Source organism: Scylla paramamosain, chromosome 46 (genome assembly GCF_035594125.1).
Source record: "Scylla paramamosain isolate STU-SP2022 chromosome 46, ASM3559412v1, whole genome shotgun sequence".
Lineage (NCBI taxonomy): Eukaryota > Metazoa > Arthropoda > Malacostraca > Decapoda > Portunidae > Scylla > Scylla paramamosain.
Window position 1 is genome coordinate 8,660,858 of NC_087196.1, and position 21,932 is coordinate 8,682,789.

At 41.2% G+C, this 21,932-nt stretch overlaps 2 protein-coding genes across 9 annotated transcripts in view; one reads left to right on the forward strand and one right to left on the reverse strand.

Moving 5' to 3' along the window:
* The window catches only part of LOC135094645 (nuclear pore complex protein Nup133-like), a 93,708-nt gene that overhangs the window by 54,533 nt on the left and 17,243 nt on the right, over positions 1–21,932 (forward strand). For 3 of the 7 annotated variants that reach the window (XM_063994909.1, XM_063994916.1, XM_063994912.1), the window contains exons 1-2: positions 14,775–14,915; positions 17,395–17,472. The gene's annotated coding sequence lies outside the window, so the exon portion shown is untranslated. Of the gene's footprint in view, positions 1–4,870; positions 5,176–14,774; positions 14,916–17,027; positions 17,046–17,394; positions 17,473–21,932 lie in introns of those variants that run through there. The other 4 variants (XM_063994914.1, XM_063994911.1, XM_063994915.1 and 1 more) reach the window with 4 other exon arrangements.
* Positions 7,844–19,974, reverse strand: LOC135094648 (GDNF-inducible zinc finger protein 1-like). 2 transcript variants are annotated; one of them, XM_063994921.1, is made up of 9 exons: positions 19,820–19,974; positions 19,051–19,180; positions 18,488–18,625; positions 17,928–18,087; positions 16,751–17,037; positions 15,743–16,012; positions 14,632–14,895; positions 13,978–14,095; positions 7,844–13,544 (listed from the first exon to the last, which is right to left on the reverse strand). In XM_063994921.1, the coding sequence occupies exons 2-9, from the start codon at positions 19,129–19,131 to the stop codon at positions 13,294–13,296; spliced, it is 1,569 nt and encodes a 522-aa protein (XP_063850991.1). In that variant the 5' UTR covers positions 19,132–19,180; positions 19,820–19,974; the 3' UTR covers positions 7,844–13,293. The 2 variants fall into 2 exon arrangements, with proteins under 2 accessions (XP_063850991.1, XP_063850990.1); XM_063994920.1 differs by having other exon boundaries at positions 19,722–19,945.

The following is a 21,932-nucleotide window of genomic DNA, read 5'->3' on the forward strand; positions in this document are numbered from 1 at the left end:
TGTAACACTCCTTCCCTCTCTTTCTCTCCTTCTCTCCTTCTTCTCTCTCTTTACACGTCCTCCATTCCTCCTTAATGTCCCTACCTCCCTCCCCCTCTCCTTCTCTCTCTCCCCCAGGGGCGCCGCGTCATTACCCTGATGTAAACAACCCCCTGCAGCTGGGCCATCATAACGCCCCCTCGCACCCTGGGTTACCACCTTGAATAAAGCAATCACTGGAGAGGGAGACCGCCGCCACCACCACCGCCACCACCACCTTCCCTCTTAAGCTGAGAACCCGGGTCACAAAAATCGCCCTAACACATAAGATTTCTGAACTTATGTGCTGGCGGGTCCCGGGTGGCGCCGCAAGTAATCGTGTGTGTGGACTTATCACCCAAGCAATCAGTATGTTATCTCCCTAGCGGGTATTTAACATGTCCAAGGGCTCAGGATCCTTCACCAAGCCAAATGGGAGGCTTCTAAATTCCTCCTTCTCATGGCTATCCATTAAAAGGAGCAAAACCTGAAACTCCCTCGCTGATAGGACGTGAATCACCGGGCATGTAGCCTCCGCACGCCTATCATTGGCAGATCGGTAGGCGGGCCAGCCATAAATTAGCCAATCACAGAGGGGGTCTGCCGGGGCGCGACACACAGTCCAATAGACGATGTCCGGCAGTCTGTCATCCCTGATTCCTTGCCATTGTCTCCCTGGACCCCGTGAGAGGAGCACGTCCGCGCCGCCCGCCGGAAAGGGAACATTGCCTTTCCTACACAGTACTTTTTTTTTTCTCTTTCTCTCTCTTTTTTTTTTTTCTCTCTCCGTCTCTGTTACAAGTTTTTCTTCATTTCCTTCTCGTTTTTTTATTTCTTTGTTTTTGCTCTACTTGTCTTTCCTCTTTCTCCCCACATTTTTTTTCTTTTTTCTTCTTCTTTGTTTTATTTTTTCTTTGCGTGCCCTTCTTTCTTCGTCTTGTTCTCCACACCTACACATTTGGTAGCTCTTTGCCTCTTGCCTTATATTTTATTTACTTCTTGTTTTGTGTACGGGGCGTCTCTCTCTCTCTCTCTCTCTCTCTCTCTCTCTCTCTCTCTCTCTCTCTCTCTCTCTCTCTCTTACACACACACAAATTTGGTAGCAGCCTTTTGCCCTCCTTCCATTGAGTCCGTGTGTGTGTGTGTGTGTGTGTGTGTGTGTGTGTGTGTGTACTTAACAAGCCATCTGTCTATTTTTCCTCTGTTATTTTTTTTGCAGCGTTTTATTTTTATCTTATTTCATTTTTTTTCCATTTCTTTCTTTCCAACTTATTTCCTTCACATTAACATTTTTCTGCTCTCTTTTTCGCATTATTTTTTATTTCATTTCATCGCGTTTGATTTCAACTTTTTTTTTTATTATAATCGCAAAAATAAAAATAAAGAGTATCATTAGAAAATCAAGAGAAGGAAGGAAGTGTAACTAAATTATAAGACAAAAGAGAAGAAAAACAAAATTAGACAAAGACAAAACAAAAACACGATCATTTTTCATTTTCTTTGTCTTATCTACGTCATTATTATTATCATTACACTTGTTTCTCCTCCTTCCTCCTCCTCCTCCTCCTCTATCTCTTCTCTTTCCTCCTTTATTCCTTTTATATGTTCTTCCTCTTATCTTTCATCTATTTTATTCCCTATACCCTCTCTTCTCCCTCCCTCCTCTCAGTTTTCTTCCTCCTTTTCTTCTTTCCTCCTTCTCCCCCTCTTCCTCTTCTCCTTGCTCCTATTTTTCTCCCCGTATTTATTTCCTTTTATACCTTCTTCTCGATTCTCTTACTCATTATCCTCTGTTTCTCCATCCCCCTTTTTCCTACTGTTTCGTCTCTTTTCCTCCTTCTTCCTACTTTTCTCCCTTTCAGTATTCCCTTCTTATCGTTCGTCCTTCTCTTCTTCCTCCTCCTGTTTTCCTACTTGTCCTCTCCTCCCCCTGGTTTCCTCCCCGTAGTATCCTCTCCTCTCTCTCTCTCTCTCTCTCTTTCTCCCTCCCTCCCTCCCTCCCTCCCCACCTTTCTCTACAGATAGGGATCACTTGGCTGGCTGGACGGGTATTGGTCACCCACCTCCAATTAATTCGTGTCTATGAGCTCTCTGGCATTCCTGGAAATTGCCAACTGTCTCTTGAGTCTTGGGGATTATCGCTCAGATCACAACGCCCACCACCAGAGGAACCCCCACCGATTTCCCGTGGACTGAAATGCGTGCCTCGTTGGCTTGTGTGTCTCCCCGGCTGTCGATATAGTGTCCAGATTCTAGCGTCTCTTTGTTTTGAACGGGGGTAGCTATTGTGTGATTTGTTTATGTGGTGTACTGTTATTAGTTGTTGTTGTTGTTGTTGTTGTTGTTGTTGTTGTTGTTGTTTTATGGGTGGCATATACTCGGGGACTGTATCTTTACTTTTAGCATAATCTAGTACTTGTTATTTTAGTTTTCAAGGGTGTTTACATGTTTCTACTTGTACTTTAACAAGGACTCTGCATTAAATTTTAGAAAAATACCTATGAGAACTTATTTAGCTAGGAAGAGACGTCTGCTGATCTTTTAATTATTTATGTGACGTTTGAAAATATATTTTTTTTTACGAGAGAGTGAAGGTTTTCAAGATGAGCTTGGCTTTCATTGCATTTCTTTGCTCTTAGAGGGACGGTTATTGTACCCTTTTGTTTACCTTTTCTGCCTGTGTGTCTGACTCTCTCTCTCTCTCTCTCTCTCTCTCTCTCTCTCTCTCTCTCTCTCTCTCTCTCTCTCTCTCTCTCTCTCTCTCTCTGCGTCCTTGCATTTCTTCCCGCTTAATCTCAGTTATTTACGTCGAATGGAAGGGAGTAAGTATATCTTTCCGCCTCTGTTTACCCTCCTCCTTCCTCTCCCACCTTGCCCTCCTGCCCCTCCTCCTCCCTCATCACTGCCTTACCCGTTCATCCCCACACGGGCCGCGTCATTGACATATCCTATACTAATCTCCAGACGGAGACAATGGTGGCTGGCGATCAAAGTATCAATAAATCCGACGGTCGCGGGAGGGGGTCGGCGAAGAGGGACACTTTGAGCCCAAGCAGGGGAGGAGAGGAAGGGAGGGCGAGCCACGGTTGTATTAACATTAGAGTGAAACCTCGTATATTGTTCCCCAGAGACAGTGTTCGCTTATTACTGCAGGATGACTGTGGGTGAGCAGATAAGGGCGCGCTGTGGCATTGGTGGTGGTCGTGGTGGTGCTGGTGGTTGTGGTGGTGTGTAAACTCGAGCCACTAAGTGATGGAGACAGTGCGTGCCTTTTTCCACTCAGCCTTCCGCCTCTTCTGATCCTTGCTGGATTAACTTCTCGGCATGTATAAGCTTCCATATGAAGGGCGGCGGTTGACTTAAAGGAAGGTATCAACTAGAACTATTCACACCTTTTAGCCTGCGTGTGTGTGTGCGTGTTTGTAGACACTGTTCTATCTACTTTTGTGCCTGCGTGTGTGTGTGTGTGTTTGTAGACACTGTTCTATCTACTTTTTTTGTTCTCCTGTCTCTTCCTCCTCTTATTACTCTCCCCTCCTCCTCCCCTCCGCTTCTTCCTCCCTCTTCTCCTCTACCTTCCTCTACCTTCTCCTCCTCTTCTCCCTTCCTTTTCCTTCCTACTTCTTCACACTATGAGAATCAAGAAAAATTACATATTGCCTATGATGTGTGAGTGTGTGTGTGTGTGTGTGTGTGTGTGTGTGTGTGTAATCTACCTACAGTCTTGAAGGTCAGAATGCCCCACGAAACAATGTGTGGCGTGAAACGGAGAAACCGAGAGATGTCCCCTTTCTTGAAATTGTACTTACATTGGCACTGTCTGTGAAAGATACACATACAAAACAGACAGTTTCATATTATATTGTATAGTACGGTGCCCTTGTATAGATAGCACTCTGAAAATTTACTTTTTGATATTTTTTTAATTTAATTCCGGAGATGAAGTCCTTTCAAGAATGCATATGCTGGAGCCAGCCAGTGTTCTAGGCATCCAGGGCAAAGTGCAAGAGCAAAGTTTGGTGCCCCTCGCGACACACCTTCCCCGAATCATTGCCCAGGATGATTCTACCCTCCAGCAACTGAACGATGAGTGGAGGAGGCTTGCCGTAAAAGATCTGCCTGAATCCATTACCAACATGGCGAAAAAAGTGGACAAAAGCAATTACAACCAGCCTGATAAATTTTGGTGTGCCATAAAAACTCTGGAGGATAGTGATGGAAACCCCAAGTTTAAGCTTGTTTCAGACTTTTCACTAGGATGTCTTTCTTTGCCTCATGCTAATGCTGACTGTGAGCGCTGCTTCTCTAGTGTAAACCGTGTGAAAACAAAAGACAGAAATATGCTAAAAACAGAAACTGTAAGAGACATCATCCTAGCGAAGCAGTGTGTTGCTTTCACATCCACCATTGACTGTACGACCTTCAAGCCATCAATCAAAGTCAGTGATAAAAAACATGACATCAAGAGTGCTATATTCCTCCAATGAAGAGAGTGCCGGGGCTGCTGACGACGTGCCGGATGTATATATAGAAGAACAAGACCAGTAATCTCCTACATAGTAAGTAAACAACTTAACGAAGTTAAGTTGTTTACTTACTCAATCATCACTCAATCATCACGGATGATTGAGGCGGTGAAAGAGTTTCTGGAGAGAATGTGGCGTGCCAGGTGTATGAACAATTAGGATAGAGGATGCTGTTCGTTTCTCTTTTTTTTTTTTTTCCCTTTCTACAGGAGTTGCCGATCCAAAGACAACTGAGCCTGGCTCAGGAGTGATCCTGTGCCACCTGTACCATTAAGATCAAGATCAAGATCAAGACTGACAAGTTAACAGTCAGTGTGTCGCGTCTATGGGTGGTGTTAGTACACGTTTGTTTCAACTCCCAGCCTGACAAACTTTGTGTGTGTTTTTTTCTTTTTTTGTGTGTGTGTAACCACGCCTACACAGTGGCTGCCAAGGCTTACCCATGAGTTAAACCTTCTTTAGTTGGTAATGAGGAAGGCGTGAGCTTTAGCAGTGGACACCCGAAGGCAGCAGTGGGTGAAAACAAGCAAAATAAAGAAAAGTTTGGCTGTGAGAAGGTGCTAGACAGCCAGCCAAAGAGACGAGGAGGCAGGAAGATAGATCATTCTCCACCATCACCACCACAGGGAAGGTAAGGTCAGGAAGTGTTAGAATAAATTTAGGTAACTTAAGTTACGTAACGTAACTTTTTAATGAATAACTGAACAATCCACGGTTTTAACCCATTTTAACGCATCTCACCTAACCTCCAGCACAATATATCCCTGCGTTAGCTTCGTCTCGTTTCTAAAAACCGTAAAATTTAACTTAATGAAAATGTAAACAATCTGGGTCGTCTCTATTTATTAGCCATTATTTATGTTATCTGTGAGTGTTTTAAACCAATACTGTCGCAAAGTGGAGCCACATGACCAAGCTTTAATATCCGCTCGTTAGATATACCTGCCATTACTTAGTTTAAGTTTGGCGAGAGTTTAAATGAGTGAGAAGGGTTGGTCGTCCCCTCCACTGGCCCCCCAAACCGCCATCTTGGATAAGGCTCCCCAGCCCCCTCCGGTTCCAATATTATTTTTCTTATTTCCTAAGTATTTTATTTCGGCTTGTAGCTAAGATTTTATGGTTTGTAAAAATATTTCGTTGTTTTTTAAGTTATTTGAGCGCGTGTGTTGCATGAAAAGTGGTGATTTTGGCGTCGTTTTTGTGTAAATAAGAGGGCCGTTTTCGGCGTATTTTTTTACGGTCCCAAAACTAAATGTTTTATTTCAGCCTGTATTAGGTTCTTATTGGTTTTAAAAAATAGTCGGTGTTTTTTTAAGTGTGATGCCGTCCCGCTCAGTGAAATGCGTGCACCGTACACTTGTTTTTATTCGTGTTCAACTTCCAATAATATATATTTTTTTTTCGGTAGATTTTTTATTTGTGCTTGTAGCTCACTTTAAATGGTTTTAGAAAATAGTTCAGATTTTTTAAAGTGTTTTCTGTTATGTTTAAGCCAGAATGGGTGGACATTTGAATGATTTTAAATGGGGTGAAGGTTCCAACAGTTTCCAGATACTTCTTTTTAAATATCTTTAATACTACTGCGTTTTGTAATGTGTTGTTATTTGTGGCATTAGTTAATAAATGTGGCAAGTCTGAATTTATAAAGCATTCCTGTCTAGCTGCGTTTTTTAGAGGGGTCATTTTCAAAATGAAATACGTACGTACGTAAATAACAGCCGCTGTGACGTCATCAACCCACCCCGTGACGTCACAAGCCTCCCCCCTTGGCCGTGACGTTTTCAGAGTGATACCTTCCCTAACTCCCTTCCAGTCCCTCCCAGTTAATATTCAGTGTTTTTTTCAAGGTATTTCAAGGTGTGTGTGTGTGTGTGTGTGTGTGTGTGTGTGTGTGTGTGTGTGTGTGTGTGTGTGTGTTGCCTTATTTTTCGTTGTACAGATGGTGATGCAGTGTGTGTGTATGTGTGTTTGTTGCCTTGTCTTACGTTGTACAGATGCTTATGCAGCGTGTGTGTGTGTGTGTGTGTGTGTGTGTGTTGCCTTGTCTTTCATTGTACATATGCTTATGCAGTGTGTGTGTGTGTGTTGCCTTGTCTTTCGTTGTACATATGCTTATGCAGCGTGTGTGTGTGTGTGTGTGTGTGTGTGTGTGTGTGTGTGTTGCCTTGTCTTTCGTTGTACATATGCTTATGCAGTGTGTGTGTGTGTGTGTGTGTGTGTGTGTGTGTGTGTGTGTGTGTGTGTGTGTGTTGCCTTGTCTTTCGTTGTACATATGCTTATGCAGTGTGTGTGTGTGTGTGTGTGTGTGTGTGTGTGTGTGTGTGTGTGTGTGTGTGTGTGTGTGTGTGTGTGTGTTGCCTTGTCTTTCGTTGTACATATGCTTATGCAGTGTGTGTGTGTGTGTGTGTGTTGCCTTGTCTTTCGTTGTACATATGCTTATGCAGTGTGTGTGTGTGTGTGTGTGTGTGTGTGTGTGTGTGTGTGTGTGTGTGTGTGTGTGTGTGTTGCCTTGTCTTTCGTTGTACATATGCCATCCTCACCCTCCACACATCCACACACACTCTCCCAATAACATCCAACACCCACCTTCATAATCCCACTGTTATAACCCGCATCATCCTCACATTATACGCGTCCATTTAATGTGTTATCATGATATTCTCGCTTAGTCCCCATTGTTCTTATCGCTACATCGCTACGCATGCATCGTGGCCTCGGCCTTATCAGTCCTGTGCGTACCTCTTTATCTGAAGCAGCGGGAGGGCGCAGCGTCTTTATTACAACTATGTGTGGCTGTTATCTGTACATTGTTAACTTGTGTTCTCCCCCCTGGTGGTCCGTGGCCTCCGCTTCCTCGTTGCTGTTCATATTTTCCGATATAATTGTTCTTTTTTCTTGTCCCGTCCCTCTAGTTATTTACGTTAGGGCCGATGCGCGCTAGATGGAGCGAGTAAGGGAAGGAAGGAGGGAGGGAGAGAAGGAAGGAAGGAGGGAGGTGCTGTTCTTGTATTGGTGATTTCTTCTACTTCGTCTTGTGTTGGCAAGCTTTTTTTTTTTCTCTTTTACTCTTTTTCCCTTACACTTTCTCTTCGTTTTGTGTTGGCGTGATTCTTCTGCTATTTTCTCTTCTTTCTTTTTGTCTTTTGGCGAGGCATTTCTTTTCTTCCACTTCATTTTATTCTTCGTTTCGTAGGTATCAAAGCCCAGTTACCCTTTTTTGTATGTTAGGTAACCCACAAACCACTTGAGCTGTACGGTAAACATAACATAATCCAAGAAGGCAAGTAACACCAGGAACAAACCATCAAACCATTTATTCAACAATGAAACCAACTTAGTAACAGTATAATGAAAACAAGAGGACAGGAAGTTATTACTAATGAAGATATTGCTAAAAAGTAGTGAGAATACCCTTGTGTGAGTTTTGAGAGGGGGCTGGCAGGGGCTAAAAGTTGCAGGCAGTGAGTGCAACGGTGTCCACCCTCTGAATAATCTGCACGTACTTGATATAGTGGCAGTGCTGTTTTCTATAATTACTTTTTTTTACGGGCCAAGACTGGGTGTTTTCTACGTGACAGGATGTGTTACTAGAAGGGCAGAAAAAATATATATTAAAAAAATTCAGAAAGGAGAGAATTTGGTCTAGGTTAGGTTAGCGTTTTCATCTTTTTTTACTTCTCGTCAAAAAAGATCAAACAAGCATTCGGACGGAGGGAGAGACGGATTGTCACAAATATAAAAAAAGACGACAAGAATGTTCTCACTTCAGATCTCAGCTTTTTTGTGACTCGCCTTGGGATGTTTTCCTTTCTTTTTAATCACCGTAAATCACAGAATCATCATCATCATCACAAGCACATTAAAAAAAGAAAAGCCAGATGTCACTTACTCTGACTTACTCTATGTTGCTTCAAAAATCTATATGTATCTATTTCCTAATGATTTTCTAAGTGTTGCAATGGACTTTCTTTCCATGCACCTTTCTTTGCCATTTCCATCCCTTGTAACAACGGCGAAAATCACATATACACACACTGCATTCAAGTATTTGTATTGCTAGTAGTGCACAGCAGGTATACAATGCTCCCTTTTCTTATTTCCATATGTTATAGTCCTTGAGCAATTCTATACAGCAATCTAAATGCCATGTTACTTGCAGAACAATTATGCTATGAACCAGACAGCTGAAAAGCACACACACTTTTAGAACAGCAAGTAAAAAATGAAAAAGAAAAAATGTCACATGTACAGAACCAAATTAACAGCAACTCCTGACAGATTCCTGCAAGGAAGCAAAATGCACAACATTGAAAAAAAAAAAAAAAGAAACCAGCAATGTTTTTGTATATTTTCCTGACTGAGTTGTTCCTCTAAAAACTACGATGAGGTGAGCGAGCGCGCCGCAAACACTCAATCAATGGGGGGAACGCAAGGACCATCAGAAATAAACACTGGCGTTGCACATGGCAGCAACGGAACATTATAAAAAAGTACACAAAACAGTGACATGATTAATATCGTAGACAAAAGTGAAGCAACACCTGGACAATTGGACAACGCTTTCACGACAGCAATGAGACAGGTGTAACAAACAATTAGTGACAGCGAGGGCGGCAGCACAGACGCCCTCGTGCTGTGGCGCTCCCCACGTGGTCTGTGAGCTGCTGGGCCTCAGACGACCGGCATCGACATACAAAGTGACTACTTACTAATGCATCATGAAATAAACAACTACAATTGATGCTTTTTTTTTTCTCTTTTGAGTTGAATCTGTTACTTGTGCAAAAATAAATTCACTTAGTTGTTTATTTCACAAGCCAGACAGTCCTATATTATGCTAATATTGCCTTTTATCAGTGTCTTTACCGTGGCAGAACCACTGTTGATTATGATTATTATTATTATTATTATTACATAATTATTCATATTGCAAAAAAAGAATTATTTAAAAGTAACAATTCAAACTATGAAATCAGCAACAAGAAAGATCTCCATATATATATAAATATATATGTATATATTATATATGCATAACACATAAAGCTGTTTAACAAAGCATCACATGGTAATTTGATATGCATTAATTACCTTCCATCTAAAAATACATCAAGCAATAATAATTTTTGGAGCAATAAAATCCCTATACATCATATACTTAAAAAAAGGGTTAAAGATTAATAAAAATTAACAGTAAATATACTTTTTTCCCTAACTGGCTCCAATGGTGGCCTCATCTCCTCTACAGCAAACTAATAATTACACAAGCATCTCATCATTGTACACTTATGTTATGATGGACACCTTGAGCAAAAACCTTGTTAGAAAAACCCTCATCAGCCCTGAGACAACAGAAGGCAAGGGATGTGCATGAAACCAAACAGGACTAGAGACTGTGCAGAGAGACACGCAGAGACAGAGACAGAGAGAGAGAGAGAGAGAGAGAGAGAGAGAGAGAGAGAGAGAGAGAGAGAGAGAGAGAGAGAGAGAGAGAGGATAGTGACGGAAATACAGATAAGGATACAAGTATAGATAGATGCATAAATGTTTATATATATACCTTGCCTGTTTAACACCTCCTGGAGCAACACACACACACACACACACACACACACACACACACAGTAGGGTATGACTGCTAGTCTTCCTATAATGAAGCAAGGTCACAAGTAGCACCTTACATCCCACACCTGTCCATTGCTCAGTGTGCAGCAGGTAAAGCATGAAAGAAGACAAACACATTCTGTCTACACCCAACCCAGGACCTGAAATTGAGACCTCTTGAATGTGAGAGGAACATGTTAGCCAGTACACCCTACATACACATGCATAACATTCTCTCTCTCTCTCTCTCTCTCTCTCTCTCTCTCTCTCTCTCTCTCTCTCTCTCTCTCTCTCTCTCTCTCTCTCTCTCTCTCTCCAGTCTCTAAAACAGGACAACACAGCACAAACTGACAAGAGTATTTCCATCTCCACACAAAACATTTCTTGGTGCACAGCAGAAAATGTACAAAACAGTTCTTGGTGCACTTTACAAAAATGTATCAGACAAATGGTCTCAGCAGAGGAGTGTTTAGTCCTTCATCAAGACAGGACTCACTGCTCTCCCTTCCTGAAGTGTGCTGGTCAAAATTATCATATAAGATATGGATACATATATACAGTTCTGGTCTATGGAAGGACATACAGAATTCATGGACACAGTCTTTTCATGGATAGTGATTATGTATGACCAAGAATATTTTGCAAACTTATGACACAGAATAGTCATCATTATTGTTATCATCATCATTATTATCACTGTCATAATCATCATCCTAAACACTGCTATTATCACTCTCATTATCACCACCATTATCACCACCATCACCACCATCACTACCATCATCATCATCCCTGTTTTAATTATCAAGTAAAACCACCTAATTTCAATTGAATAAGTGTCCCATACTTCAACAGAAATAAGTATTTTATCATATTCTAAAACTATTTAAGTTTCATCCCCTGAGGAATGACAAACTGCTGATTCTCAGAATAAAAATCACATAGACAAAATTGGTTTCTGTGCAAGATAATGTTAAAATTTTACATTGACACTGAATAATGAATACAAGCTGTGCATTGAAACACAGAGGCAGTAGCACCATGCAATGACTGTAACACTGTGCAAGCACGTCGGCATCACAGTCTTGCCCAGTAACAATAACAACACTAACTTTCTCCACACAGGCAGCTTTCCCTTAAACAAGTGGATTGGCACATTAAATAAGCAGAATGCACATAAATTTGGAAATAATTCACAATTATAAAGAAGATACATTCATAGAAACCTTCCCAGTATCAATCCCTGCTCTCTCAGATGAGCTTCCATCTCTCTAAATTTGAACATTCTCTTTCCTTGCTTTTTAAATTATAACTTAAAACTCGAGTGAAAAAAAAATTAACTTTCCCTAAAATATTACTCTATCCACATTCTCCATACAGTCACATTCATCCCCCTTATTGCATTTTGATATTCTTATTGTCTTTTAATTTTACCTGTGACTACAGTTGCCACAGTGTAAGCTAAACATGAAGCCACACTCCTGCTCCCTCTCTTACTGGAGCAGCTCATTAGAGAACTCATAATGTTGCTGCCACTTCCCTTAATCTTTTATCAGTCTCTATCAATCTATCTCTCTGACATCTTGCTCCCTCCAGCAGCATCTCCCAAGGGGATGGTCACAGCCTCTATCAACATCACCTTCATATCTGTGCTCCTTTACGCCACTGTTCCATCTTCCAAGCTGCTGCCTTCTCCTATCCTTTCCACAAGATATTTTCACATTATCAGTCAGTCTTGTCATACAATTTTCAAAGGTTTTCACTAACAATAATATCAAAGTACTAAACCTCCAGAAAGATTGTGTAAACAAATAACACATCTTGTTTGCATGAACACAGTTACACAGCCATCAACACAGATGAGGGCTGCAGTGGCATGTATCATCATCTCCATTTATATATCTATGTTATTTGCTTCCATTTTCTTCTGAAGAGTCTATACTTTCATATTACTATTGTTTCTCTATAAACATCTTTTAAAAATTAGGCCAAGGCTAATTGATATTGAATGAAAATACCTTTTATCTATATACTAGATTGGCAATCCTGTATGGGGTGGCCCAAACAAAGCAAACCAATAAAATGACAAGACCATCATGGAAGCATCAGTCAGCTGGCCCACTCAGAGACAGGAGCAGGCAGGGTGTGGCCTCTGGATCAGCTGTGCCTGTGGTGACTGCAGTCTGAGACACCAGACTCACAATACGCGTCTCCGTATTCCCTGCACGTCACTGAGGCGACTTTGAGGAATGAGGACGGAGGGTTGGGATGCCTCTCCCTGCTAATGCTTATTAACAAAAACAACAATTAAAGACTGACAACAGCAACAACAACAACGACATGGTGAGGCCCTCTACTCAAGTCTTCCACCAAGTATTCTAAGAAATCCTTCCTTCCTCTCGTACTCTAATCAAAACGAGCTGCCGAGGTGATACACAGTAAATTCAAGGAGGCAGACTGGGACTCTAGTGGTGATCTGTAACATTACAAGAGCAAGAAACCAACTTGATCTGCGGCCCTTCACTGAACACTGGGATGACAATGATGGCAACACTTCACATGTCTTCACCCTTACAGCTTACCCTTCCCCTGACTGAGCCCTTCCCTCTCCCTTCCCATGTTATCTATACATGTAATGGGAACAATGAACCCCACAAATTCAACACGTGACAAATATGGCATCAAGAATTGTCAGGCTAAGGTATACGTTTGACCAAGAGATGAAGGTCTTGAGTCATACATCTGATGAAAATCGTGACTTTGTTTACCGGTATCTTGAATTACAATAAGAAAATAATAGTACACTTCTAGTATATATCTATATATATATATTCCACCTCAAAACAATAAACAAATTACTACAATACACAGTTATTCATTAAAGCAACAATATGTAATCATTTCATAAAGGAAAAAATGGTTTTGATTACAATATAGAGGACATCATCATCATCATCATTATTATCATCATCTTCGAAGGCCAGACAAAGAAAAAAAAAAAGAGAGGAGGATTATCACAACACATTTTGATTGACCGACTAATCCTGATGACAATAAACACCTAATCAAAGATATGGCAACACATCCAATGAACAACCAACCAACCAACCAGGTAGGCAGGCAGGCAGGGATGCAACACTGTCACCACCTACACATTTTCATCCGAGAAATTGAGTTGCATGAGGAGGGGCGGGGCGCTCTGTGTGGCCTCGTCACTCATCTTGGCAGAGTCATGGGCACTCTTGATGTGGTGGCGGAGGCTCTGCTTGTGCTTGAACTCCTTGCTGCACCACCGGCAGGAGAAACGTTTGTAGTCTGAGTGCACCGCCATGTGTTCTCCAATGTATTCCTTGCGAGAGAAGGTCTTGCCACACACGTCACAGGAGTATGGACGCTCCCCTGTGTGTTGCGGGGACGGAGTGTTAGATGGTGGTAATGGGTGATGGTAGTGTTAGGTAATGGGTGTTAGGGACAAGAGGTCACGAGTAAGTACGTTCTCCTGTGTAGTGTGAGACTGTCTAGTGGGTGGCGGTGATGGTGAGAGGTGATGAGAAGTTATGAGGAATTTTGTGGCAGTAATGGTTAGTGTTAAGAATGAGAGATGATCTAAGTTAACATAGTCCTGAGGAACAATGCTATCTGCCCCATGGTTCCTTAACCCATACCACACCAGGCCACTTCTTTAGTCTTACAATTTACTGGCTATATATTGGAAAATCTATTCTTTAATCCCTTTCCCTTTCGTGAAGATTTTGGACAGTGCATATGACAGTGAATGAATTAACAAAAATCTCACAAGTATTCTATGTCACACCTGAGTATGATGACTCACCTGTGTGCGTTCGTCTGTGTACGTTCAGGTTGTCACGCCGGGAGAAGTTCTTGCCACATTCGTCACAGGTGTAGGGAGCTTCACCTGTGTGCAGTTTCACGTGTTCTGTCAGCCGGTCCTGTGGGGAGGCATACAGTCAGGATCACCTTAGAAATAACATACAGTCTTGTCTTGGTTTGTCTCCTGTCCTTGGATGTGTCCCTTGATGTTGGCCCAATACCAACTGAGAAATGATCACCTAGCTTGAAAAAATTAGATTTAAAAAGTAGACAGACAGGAATTGGTTCTCATATAGTGGTAGATGAATGGAATAGACCCAACAATCAGGTTATTAGCGCTGAGTCATCTGGGTGCCTTAAAAGATTAGACAAACTTATGATGAGGGTGATAGATTGAAACAGAAAGATACATTTCATTCAAGGGCTGTCATGTATAGGCCTGATGGCTTCTCGCAACTTACAGTGCAGAGTACCCTAACAGATAGAGAGAAAATTATTGATAACTCAATTTTGTTATGTATCTTTTGAGTAAATAGCATCCTAGCTGAAAAAAAGGAAACTACTCCTTCTGGCACCTCGGTGGGCCTTTTTTTTGCTCTTGTTTTCCTTGTCCTTCTTACATAAAAAATAAAAAAGTCCCAGGTAGGCAGATTACCTTACGAGTGAAGGTCTTTTCACAGGTGGGGCAGGTGAAGGACTGACGAGTGTGGTGGGTGGCAATGTGGCGCTGTAGGTTGGATCGTGTGGTGAGGAGCTTGAGGCAGAAGGGGCACTGCTGGGCGTTGATGCGTGAGGACCCTTCCCTCTGGCCATTAGACATCATGGAGGAGTCGTCAAAGTGAAAGGCTTCCCGGTGCTCTTTCACGTCACTGGAGTTGTCGTTGGTGTTCTCTGTGCACATCACCTCCAGGAAGCTTGCCTGAGTGGGGAAGACAGCTGGTGAGAGGTGGCCATAATAATTACCGTCTTTCATATCTCAAGAATCGTGGTCAGTTTTCTTTGACATTTCAGCTTCTTATCTCAACTTTAAAAAGCTCCTACTGTTAGTTATTAAAGTTTTCCAGGATGTTTTTTGGATTACAATAGGAGGTTGCCTGAGTGGAGAAGACAGGTGATGAGTGGCGGACAATTTCCGTCTTTCATATCTCAAGAATCATGGTCAGTTTTCTTTGATATTTCAGCTTCTTATCTCAGCTATACTTAACAGCTTCTAGTGTTATTTATTTATTTCCTTATGTAAGAGGGTCACTGGCCAAGGGAAGCAAAAAAAAAAAAAGAGAGAGAGAGAAAGGAAAAAAATCACATGAAAGTGCCAGTCCCAAAACAGATGTCAAGAGAATCATTGAAAATTGAAGGAAAAGTGTCTTGAAATCTATTAGTTTGTGCCTGAGTGTGGAAGATGGCTAATGAGTGGTGGACAATTACTTTCTTTAATATCTCATGAATTGTGGTCAGTATTCTCAAACACTTCACCTTCTAATTTCATGTTCTTATCTCAGTTTGGAGCCCTATTTCTTCTTCCTATAACTAAACTGTTTCAGAGGAAGACTCTCAAGACACTAACGGAAATAAATAGGTCAATCATTTTAAGCTCCTCTTTTTAATAGTGTCAAATAAGCAGCTTGTTTTTTTAATTTTTACAATGAAACTGACTTCACTCATTAAAAAGAAAACATAAAAACACAATAAAGGAAAATCAAATAAATCAACACAACAAAAACAATGATAATCAAATACAAAAACACAAGACCAGCAACAATACATACAAGATTCGGGTCCTTTGTCGATGGGTTCTCTTGGGTGGACTCTCCCTCTCTGCTCTCCTCATTAACATCCTCGTCCTCCTCCTCCTCCTTCTGCTTCATGGCACAACCCTCGGCACTGTCCTCAAAGCCCTCGAACTCCTCCTCTTCCTCGACGTCCTTCAGGTTTTCTTGTGTCTCAGTGTCCTCCCCGAAGTCCTGTTTTTCCTCCTTGTCCTCATCATCCACTGGTTCTTCCTTGATTGGACGGTCGCCATATACATTGCCAAGGAGCTGAGGTGATAAGAGTGCATCAGTATTGCTCTTTTTTCCTCTCTTTTTATCTATTCAGGAGTTGGTCTATGTTGTTTAACTGGCCCTTTACAGTCTCCTTATTTTCTGATGTTGTTATTCTTGCTTCCCATCACATAAGGACTTTTAATGGTTTCATACCCTCTACTAATATATTCCATTTTCAATCATCATCTAACAATTTTTTTTTATTCTCTAATGCCTTTTATTAATATTTTCATCCTTTCATTGTTTATAGTTATGAAAGATATTGAAACATGCTATAAAAACTCAATATAGGGATTTATATTAATTTAATTAATAATCTTTATTAAGAAAAAGGTAAATCTTACTTCAACAATAACTAAATGCTTTTCTATAGAGATAAAAACAAATTACCATAACAAGTATTCACAAACTCCCATAGAAACATCAGAAGCTGTAGATTACGTCCTCTTACATCACACAGCTACTTTTTGTCTTTCTAAAGCTAATGCACAGCAGTAGTGAACATATCAGCCAAGTTAGGACAAAAAAGATCTGTTGCTATTCTCTCTCTCTCTTATTACAATTAGCACACAGTAGCGAACTTAATCAGTGAAGTTAGGACAGAACAATGTCTTGCTATTTAAAATTTTATTGTATTCACTTGTACTCTCTCTCTCTCTCTCTCTCTCTCTCTCTCTCTCTCTCTCTCTCTCTCTCTCTCTCTCTCTCTCTCTCTCTCTCTCTCTCTCTCACCTGGTCCTGTCCATTATGCCCCTGGTACCAAGCCGGGTAGCCAAGACCCCGGTAGCCCCAGCCACCAAGAGGAAGGCTGTTGGGCTGACACTCTTGGCCACACTGCTCGTCCTCTTGACTCTCTTCCTGGGACAACCTTTCACTTTCTGTTGGTTCCTCAGGGTGGGAGGGCTCAGAGGGGGAGTCCGGGGCACCTCTCTTGGCCTGCTTCTGAGGGGAGTTAGCCGAGGTGCTGGACTGGCTCTCTTCCTCAGTGCTCTTCCTTTTGATTCCTGGATGGAGGGGTTCTGTAAAGGTGTGTAGTTAAGGTCCAGGTCTGTGATGTTTGTGGTATTGAATGGTTGATGGCCAGTAGTGGGTTCTGTGAAGGTGGGCAGGGTAGGTCTGGCTGTGTGTGTTTGTGATATGATGCATAGGCAAAGACTATCACATAAAATATAGGTTAAACTCCATTAAAGGTTGCTAATCAAAAGCTTCTCCCTTTTCTGAAAAGTGTGGTTGAATTACAATTTAATGAGTTGTACATAGGTAAGCTGATCATGAAGTATGGTGTGGTATATGAACAAATATGTGCAGTAAATGTTAAAATCATCATCAATGTGTAATTCAGTAAAAATAAGTATAATTTTTTTCCATCTTTCCAGATCAAGCCACACTTGTACAAAGGAATTGCATCTGACAGATTAACCATTGCCTCAGCTCCTCCAGGAACTCAGAGTGAGGTTAGTAACACAGCAATGGTGACTCATCAATCGGTTAATTTTGTCCCCCTAATTTTTCTAATCGCCACATAGGTACCTCCTCTGCTACTGATGTCACCTTTGCTCTAGTAGCTGTATAGCACATTCTTCTTTCATTTGTGTTTCTCATATTTAATCAATGTAATCTCTCCATTTTGGAAATATCATCACAATGCCCACCATTCAACATAGTTGCAGTCACACCACAATCGTACCATTGAGTTAATGGCACACTGTAGCACTGCAAATGCCCAATTCAACATTCTCTTAGGCAAAGTTTCATGTATGTCAGCAATACCACCAACAACACAAGTAACACTGCTGAAGCACTACCAAACAAACCACAGAGCAGTGGTGCTCCTAATTGGCACCTCCTGAGAAGACCTTTAAAGCAAAAAAAACATAAACACACAAAGGCAGGCAGCCCGTGTACTCACTACTGGAGGGAGTCCCACGGAAGTGCTCGGGGATGATCAAGCCCTTGACCTGGAGGCCCTCGGCAGTGTGTAGCAGTGATGCGAGGTTGGAGTGTGCCACTTTCACTGTCCCTGCATACATGTAGTCCAGAATGGCCTCAAGGTCTTCCTTCGGCACATCCTATACAGACAAAAATGAGTGGATAAATACCTAACCACAAATTGATCAATAAATATGTAAATTATATATATATATATATATATATATATATATATATATATATATATATATATATATATATATATATATATATATATATATATATATATATATATATATATCAAAGAATAATAATATGGTAATAATAATGACAAGAAGGGAAAAGAATAAGATGAAGGACATTATTAAATTACATCAAATCTTCCTTCACACTTTTGCTCTCTCTCTCTCTCTCTCTCTCTCTCTCTCTCTCTCTCTCTCTCTCTCTCTCTCTCTCTCTCTCTCTCTGACAACCTAATGGGTACAGAACCACCTTTGATTTTGGTAAATACTCCCTAACAGTGACTCCTCCAGGCTGTACCTTCAGATAGAGAATGGGGTGCTTGTTGGGGTGGGCACACAGCATGACCCTGAGGTATTCACTGCAAGCAGAGAGCACAAACTTGTGGGCCGGGTACAGCCTCCCGCCACACGCAATGGTGACATCTGAGTAGGTTTCCTGAAGGGAGAAATAAGCATATAGGTACACAAACCACACCATGAATACATACTGAGAAATACATATCACATACTTGCAGAGAGAGAGAGAGAGAGAGAGAGAGAGAGAGAGAGAGAGAGAGAGAGAGAGAGAGAGAGAGAGAGAGGCTAAATCTCAGTGTTAAAACACACACAATGACTGACTGATTATTTTAATATATTATGATTATTACTATTACCATTTTTAGTTATAATTAGTCATTATTATCATTATTATCCATATATACATCTTGATTCAGCTCATTACTTCCCTCTTCAGGGGATATGAGAGAGAGGTAAAGTAATTTTTTACTTAATCAGATGAATATTTTATTTCTTTGTTGTTTTTATGTCTATTTCACATCTAGACAATATTTCAGCAGTGTAATGTGTGGTGCCCTTCCTTACTTCATTGCGGAGGTCTGAGAGAAGCGAAGCAAAAGTTGACAAGTGATTATTCCACCTTAGAGCCAAGAGTTCCCCTTCCATTGTGCTGTGTCTTCTGGGACCAGGCTCATATGGGCAGTGTTCATCTCTCCTGAAACACAAAAACAGGATGAACATTTGGTTTTATTTTAGTATTGAGATAATTTGTTTATTCAGTTTTGTGACCTACTCATGTTATTTTGGCGTTAATGACCCAGTTTTCGTTTACAAAGAAACTACTTTTAGCATACAGCAGAATTACAAAATGAGGGGCACAAGTTATTATATACAATGAAATTAATCTGGGAAAACTTCACCAAATAACACATCTTGGTCCTAATATCAAAAACTCTGGTGACCTAATTTTGAGAGAATAACAGATTTAAGTCCATGTGGCGCTGAACAACACAAAGATGACATTTACTTTACTTTCTGCATTGAAGTTTTACATAAGGCAAGCATTCAACCAATCCTGCAATGTGAGATAAGGGTAACTTTGTCCTGCAAGCCTTGTAACACAAAGGTAAGCCGTTATATCCCAACTAAACCTCCTTGCACCCATACCAGTGACCATAAAAGACTACCACAAGATGACGTGAAGACGAAAGACACAGACAAACATCCAATACACAAACTTATTCCTCGTGACCCACCAAAAAATTGTGCTGTGACGAAGGATGCTGATGTGATATTTTTACGGTGTTACCGAGGACACCAAGCAAATTTTACTGGCAGAGGGTCATCAGCTCACCTTGCAGAGCCTACAGTATATGTACCAAGGTGGTGGGCCGCGAGTAAAGGGAATTATAGGGAGTTAAAGCCCCTACAGCACGTGCAGCAGCAATATGTAAACACAGCTGATGCAGTCTCCCGATGCTTCCCTCTGGCTTAGCATTCATAACACTAACAATTTATCTAGGGGATATGCTACCTCTTTGTACTTCATTAAGGGTTTATTTGATAGCATATAGCCTTTTTTTCAAGATTTTATTTGGGAAATTGAGTCTAAATAGAGGTTATTGATTGAAATGAAGTTAGAAATTCGGTGTTCGTATCAGTCTTTCGTTGCCGGGTGGGCTTGCTATATAATATTGTTGCTATATAATATTCAAGAGAACCTGTACATTAACAAACGTTATTTTTGGTTATGTAGACTAATTTTGTGTTATTATTTTTCTTTACAACTTCTCTGCGTCGGAGAAATCAAGGGATCATTAAGTATTTAGGCATAGAACTTAATACCAGTTAGAAATTGTATGCATGAAAATATATCGAAAAGTAAGAAAGAATTAGATTGTTATGAAATGGTGTAAAGTAAAATAGTGAGGCCATGTTGATAAAATTAACAACAATAATCCGTTTTAAAGGCAGAAGTGAAACTAGAACCGCGTTGGTTCAAACCCGTGTTGGCTCACAAATTCTCGAGAAACTGTCGTGTGACCGCGCCTTTAACGCAATAGATAACGGCGCCAGCTCCTGTCAACAGCGAGCAACACAGCGCCACTAGCTAGCTCACTCACACACTACTTAGACGTACATGTACTCATATGAGGCTATCCCCATACACACAGCATGCTCATGTCCTCAACTACAGGCTTGCTACATATATGGGTTCCTAACAATAATAATCAAGAAGGCTTGAGGGAAGACAAATAAGGGAAGAGAGATGCTGAAGGAAGGATAAGGAGAATAAGAGGAAGGATTGTACATATATATCTTCCTTGGGTGAGAGCCTTTTGAGTGTAGAAATCTTGTTAATCTGTCACGAACAGTAAAAACACCCTTAAAAACACGTTTCACTTCAACTAGAGGTTTTTTAATGTAGAAATATTGTTGATCTGTCAGTAGAACCATAAGAAAAAAGGACACTGGCCAAGGGCAACAAAAATCCAATAAAAAAATATGCCAGTCCCATAAAAGGGTCAAAGCAGTGGCCAAAAATTGATGAATAAGTGTCTTGAAACCTCCCTCTTGAAGGAATTCAAGTCATAGGAAGGTGGAAATACAGAAGCAGGCAGGGAGTTCCAGAGTTTACCAGAGAAAGGGATGAATGACTGAGAATACTGGTTAACTCTTGCGTTAGAGAGGTGGACAGAATAGGGGTGAGAGAAAGAAGAAAGTCTTGTGCAGCGTGGCCGCGGAAGGAGGGGAGGCATGCAGTTAGCAAGATCAGAAGAGCAGTTAGCATGAAGATAGCGGTAGAAGACAGCTAGATATGCAACATTGCGGCGGTGAAAGAGAGGCTGAAGACAGTCAGTTAGAGGAGAGGAGTCGATGAGACGAAAAGCTTTTGATTCCACCCTGTCTAGTAGAGCAGTATGAGTGGAACACCCCCAGACATGTGAAGCATACTCCATACATGGACGGATAAGGCCCTTGTACAGAGTTAGCACCTGGGAGGGGTGAGAAAAACTGGCGGAGACGTCTCAGAACACCTAACTTCATAGAAGCTGTTTTACCTAGAGATGAGATGTGAAGTCACCAGTTCAGATTATAAGTAAAGGACAGACCGAGGATGTTCAGTGTAGAAGAGGGGGACAGTTGAGTGTCATTGAAGAAGAGGGGATAGTTGTCTGGAAGGTTGTGTCGAGTTGATAGATGGAGGAATTGAGTTTTTGAGGCATTGAACAATACCAAGTTTGCTCTGCCCCAATCAGAAATTTTAGAAAGATCAGAAGTCGAGCGTTCTGTGGCTTCCCTGCATGATATGTTTACCTCCTGAAAGGTTGGACGTCTATGAAAAGACGTGGAAAAGTGCAGGGTGGTATCATCAGCATAGGAGTGGATAGGACAAGAAGTTTGGTTTAGAAGATTATTAATTAATAATAAGAAGAGAGTGGGTGACAGGACAGAACCCTGAGGAA

Bases quoted from the DNA above. Each gene is read 5' to 3' on its own strand.
- LOC135094648 (XM_063994921.1), bottom strand. From the start codon at position 19,131: ATGGAAGGGGAACTCTTGGCTCTAAGGTGGAATAATCACTTGTCAACT. The intron at 16,013-16,750 runs GTGAGAGAGAGA...TTATCACCTCAG, and splicing joins GGCATAATGGACAGGACCAG to CTCCTTGGCAATGTATATGG. The intron at 14,896-15,742 runs GTATGTATTGTT...TTCCCCACTCAG, and splicing joins CGACAAAGGACCCGAATCTT to GCAAGCTTCCTGGAGGTGAT.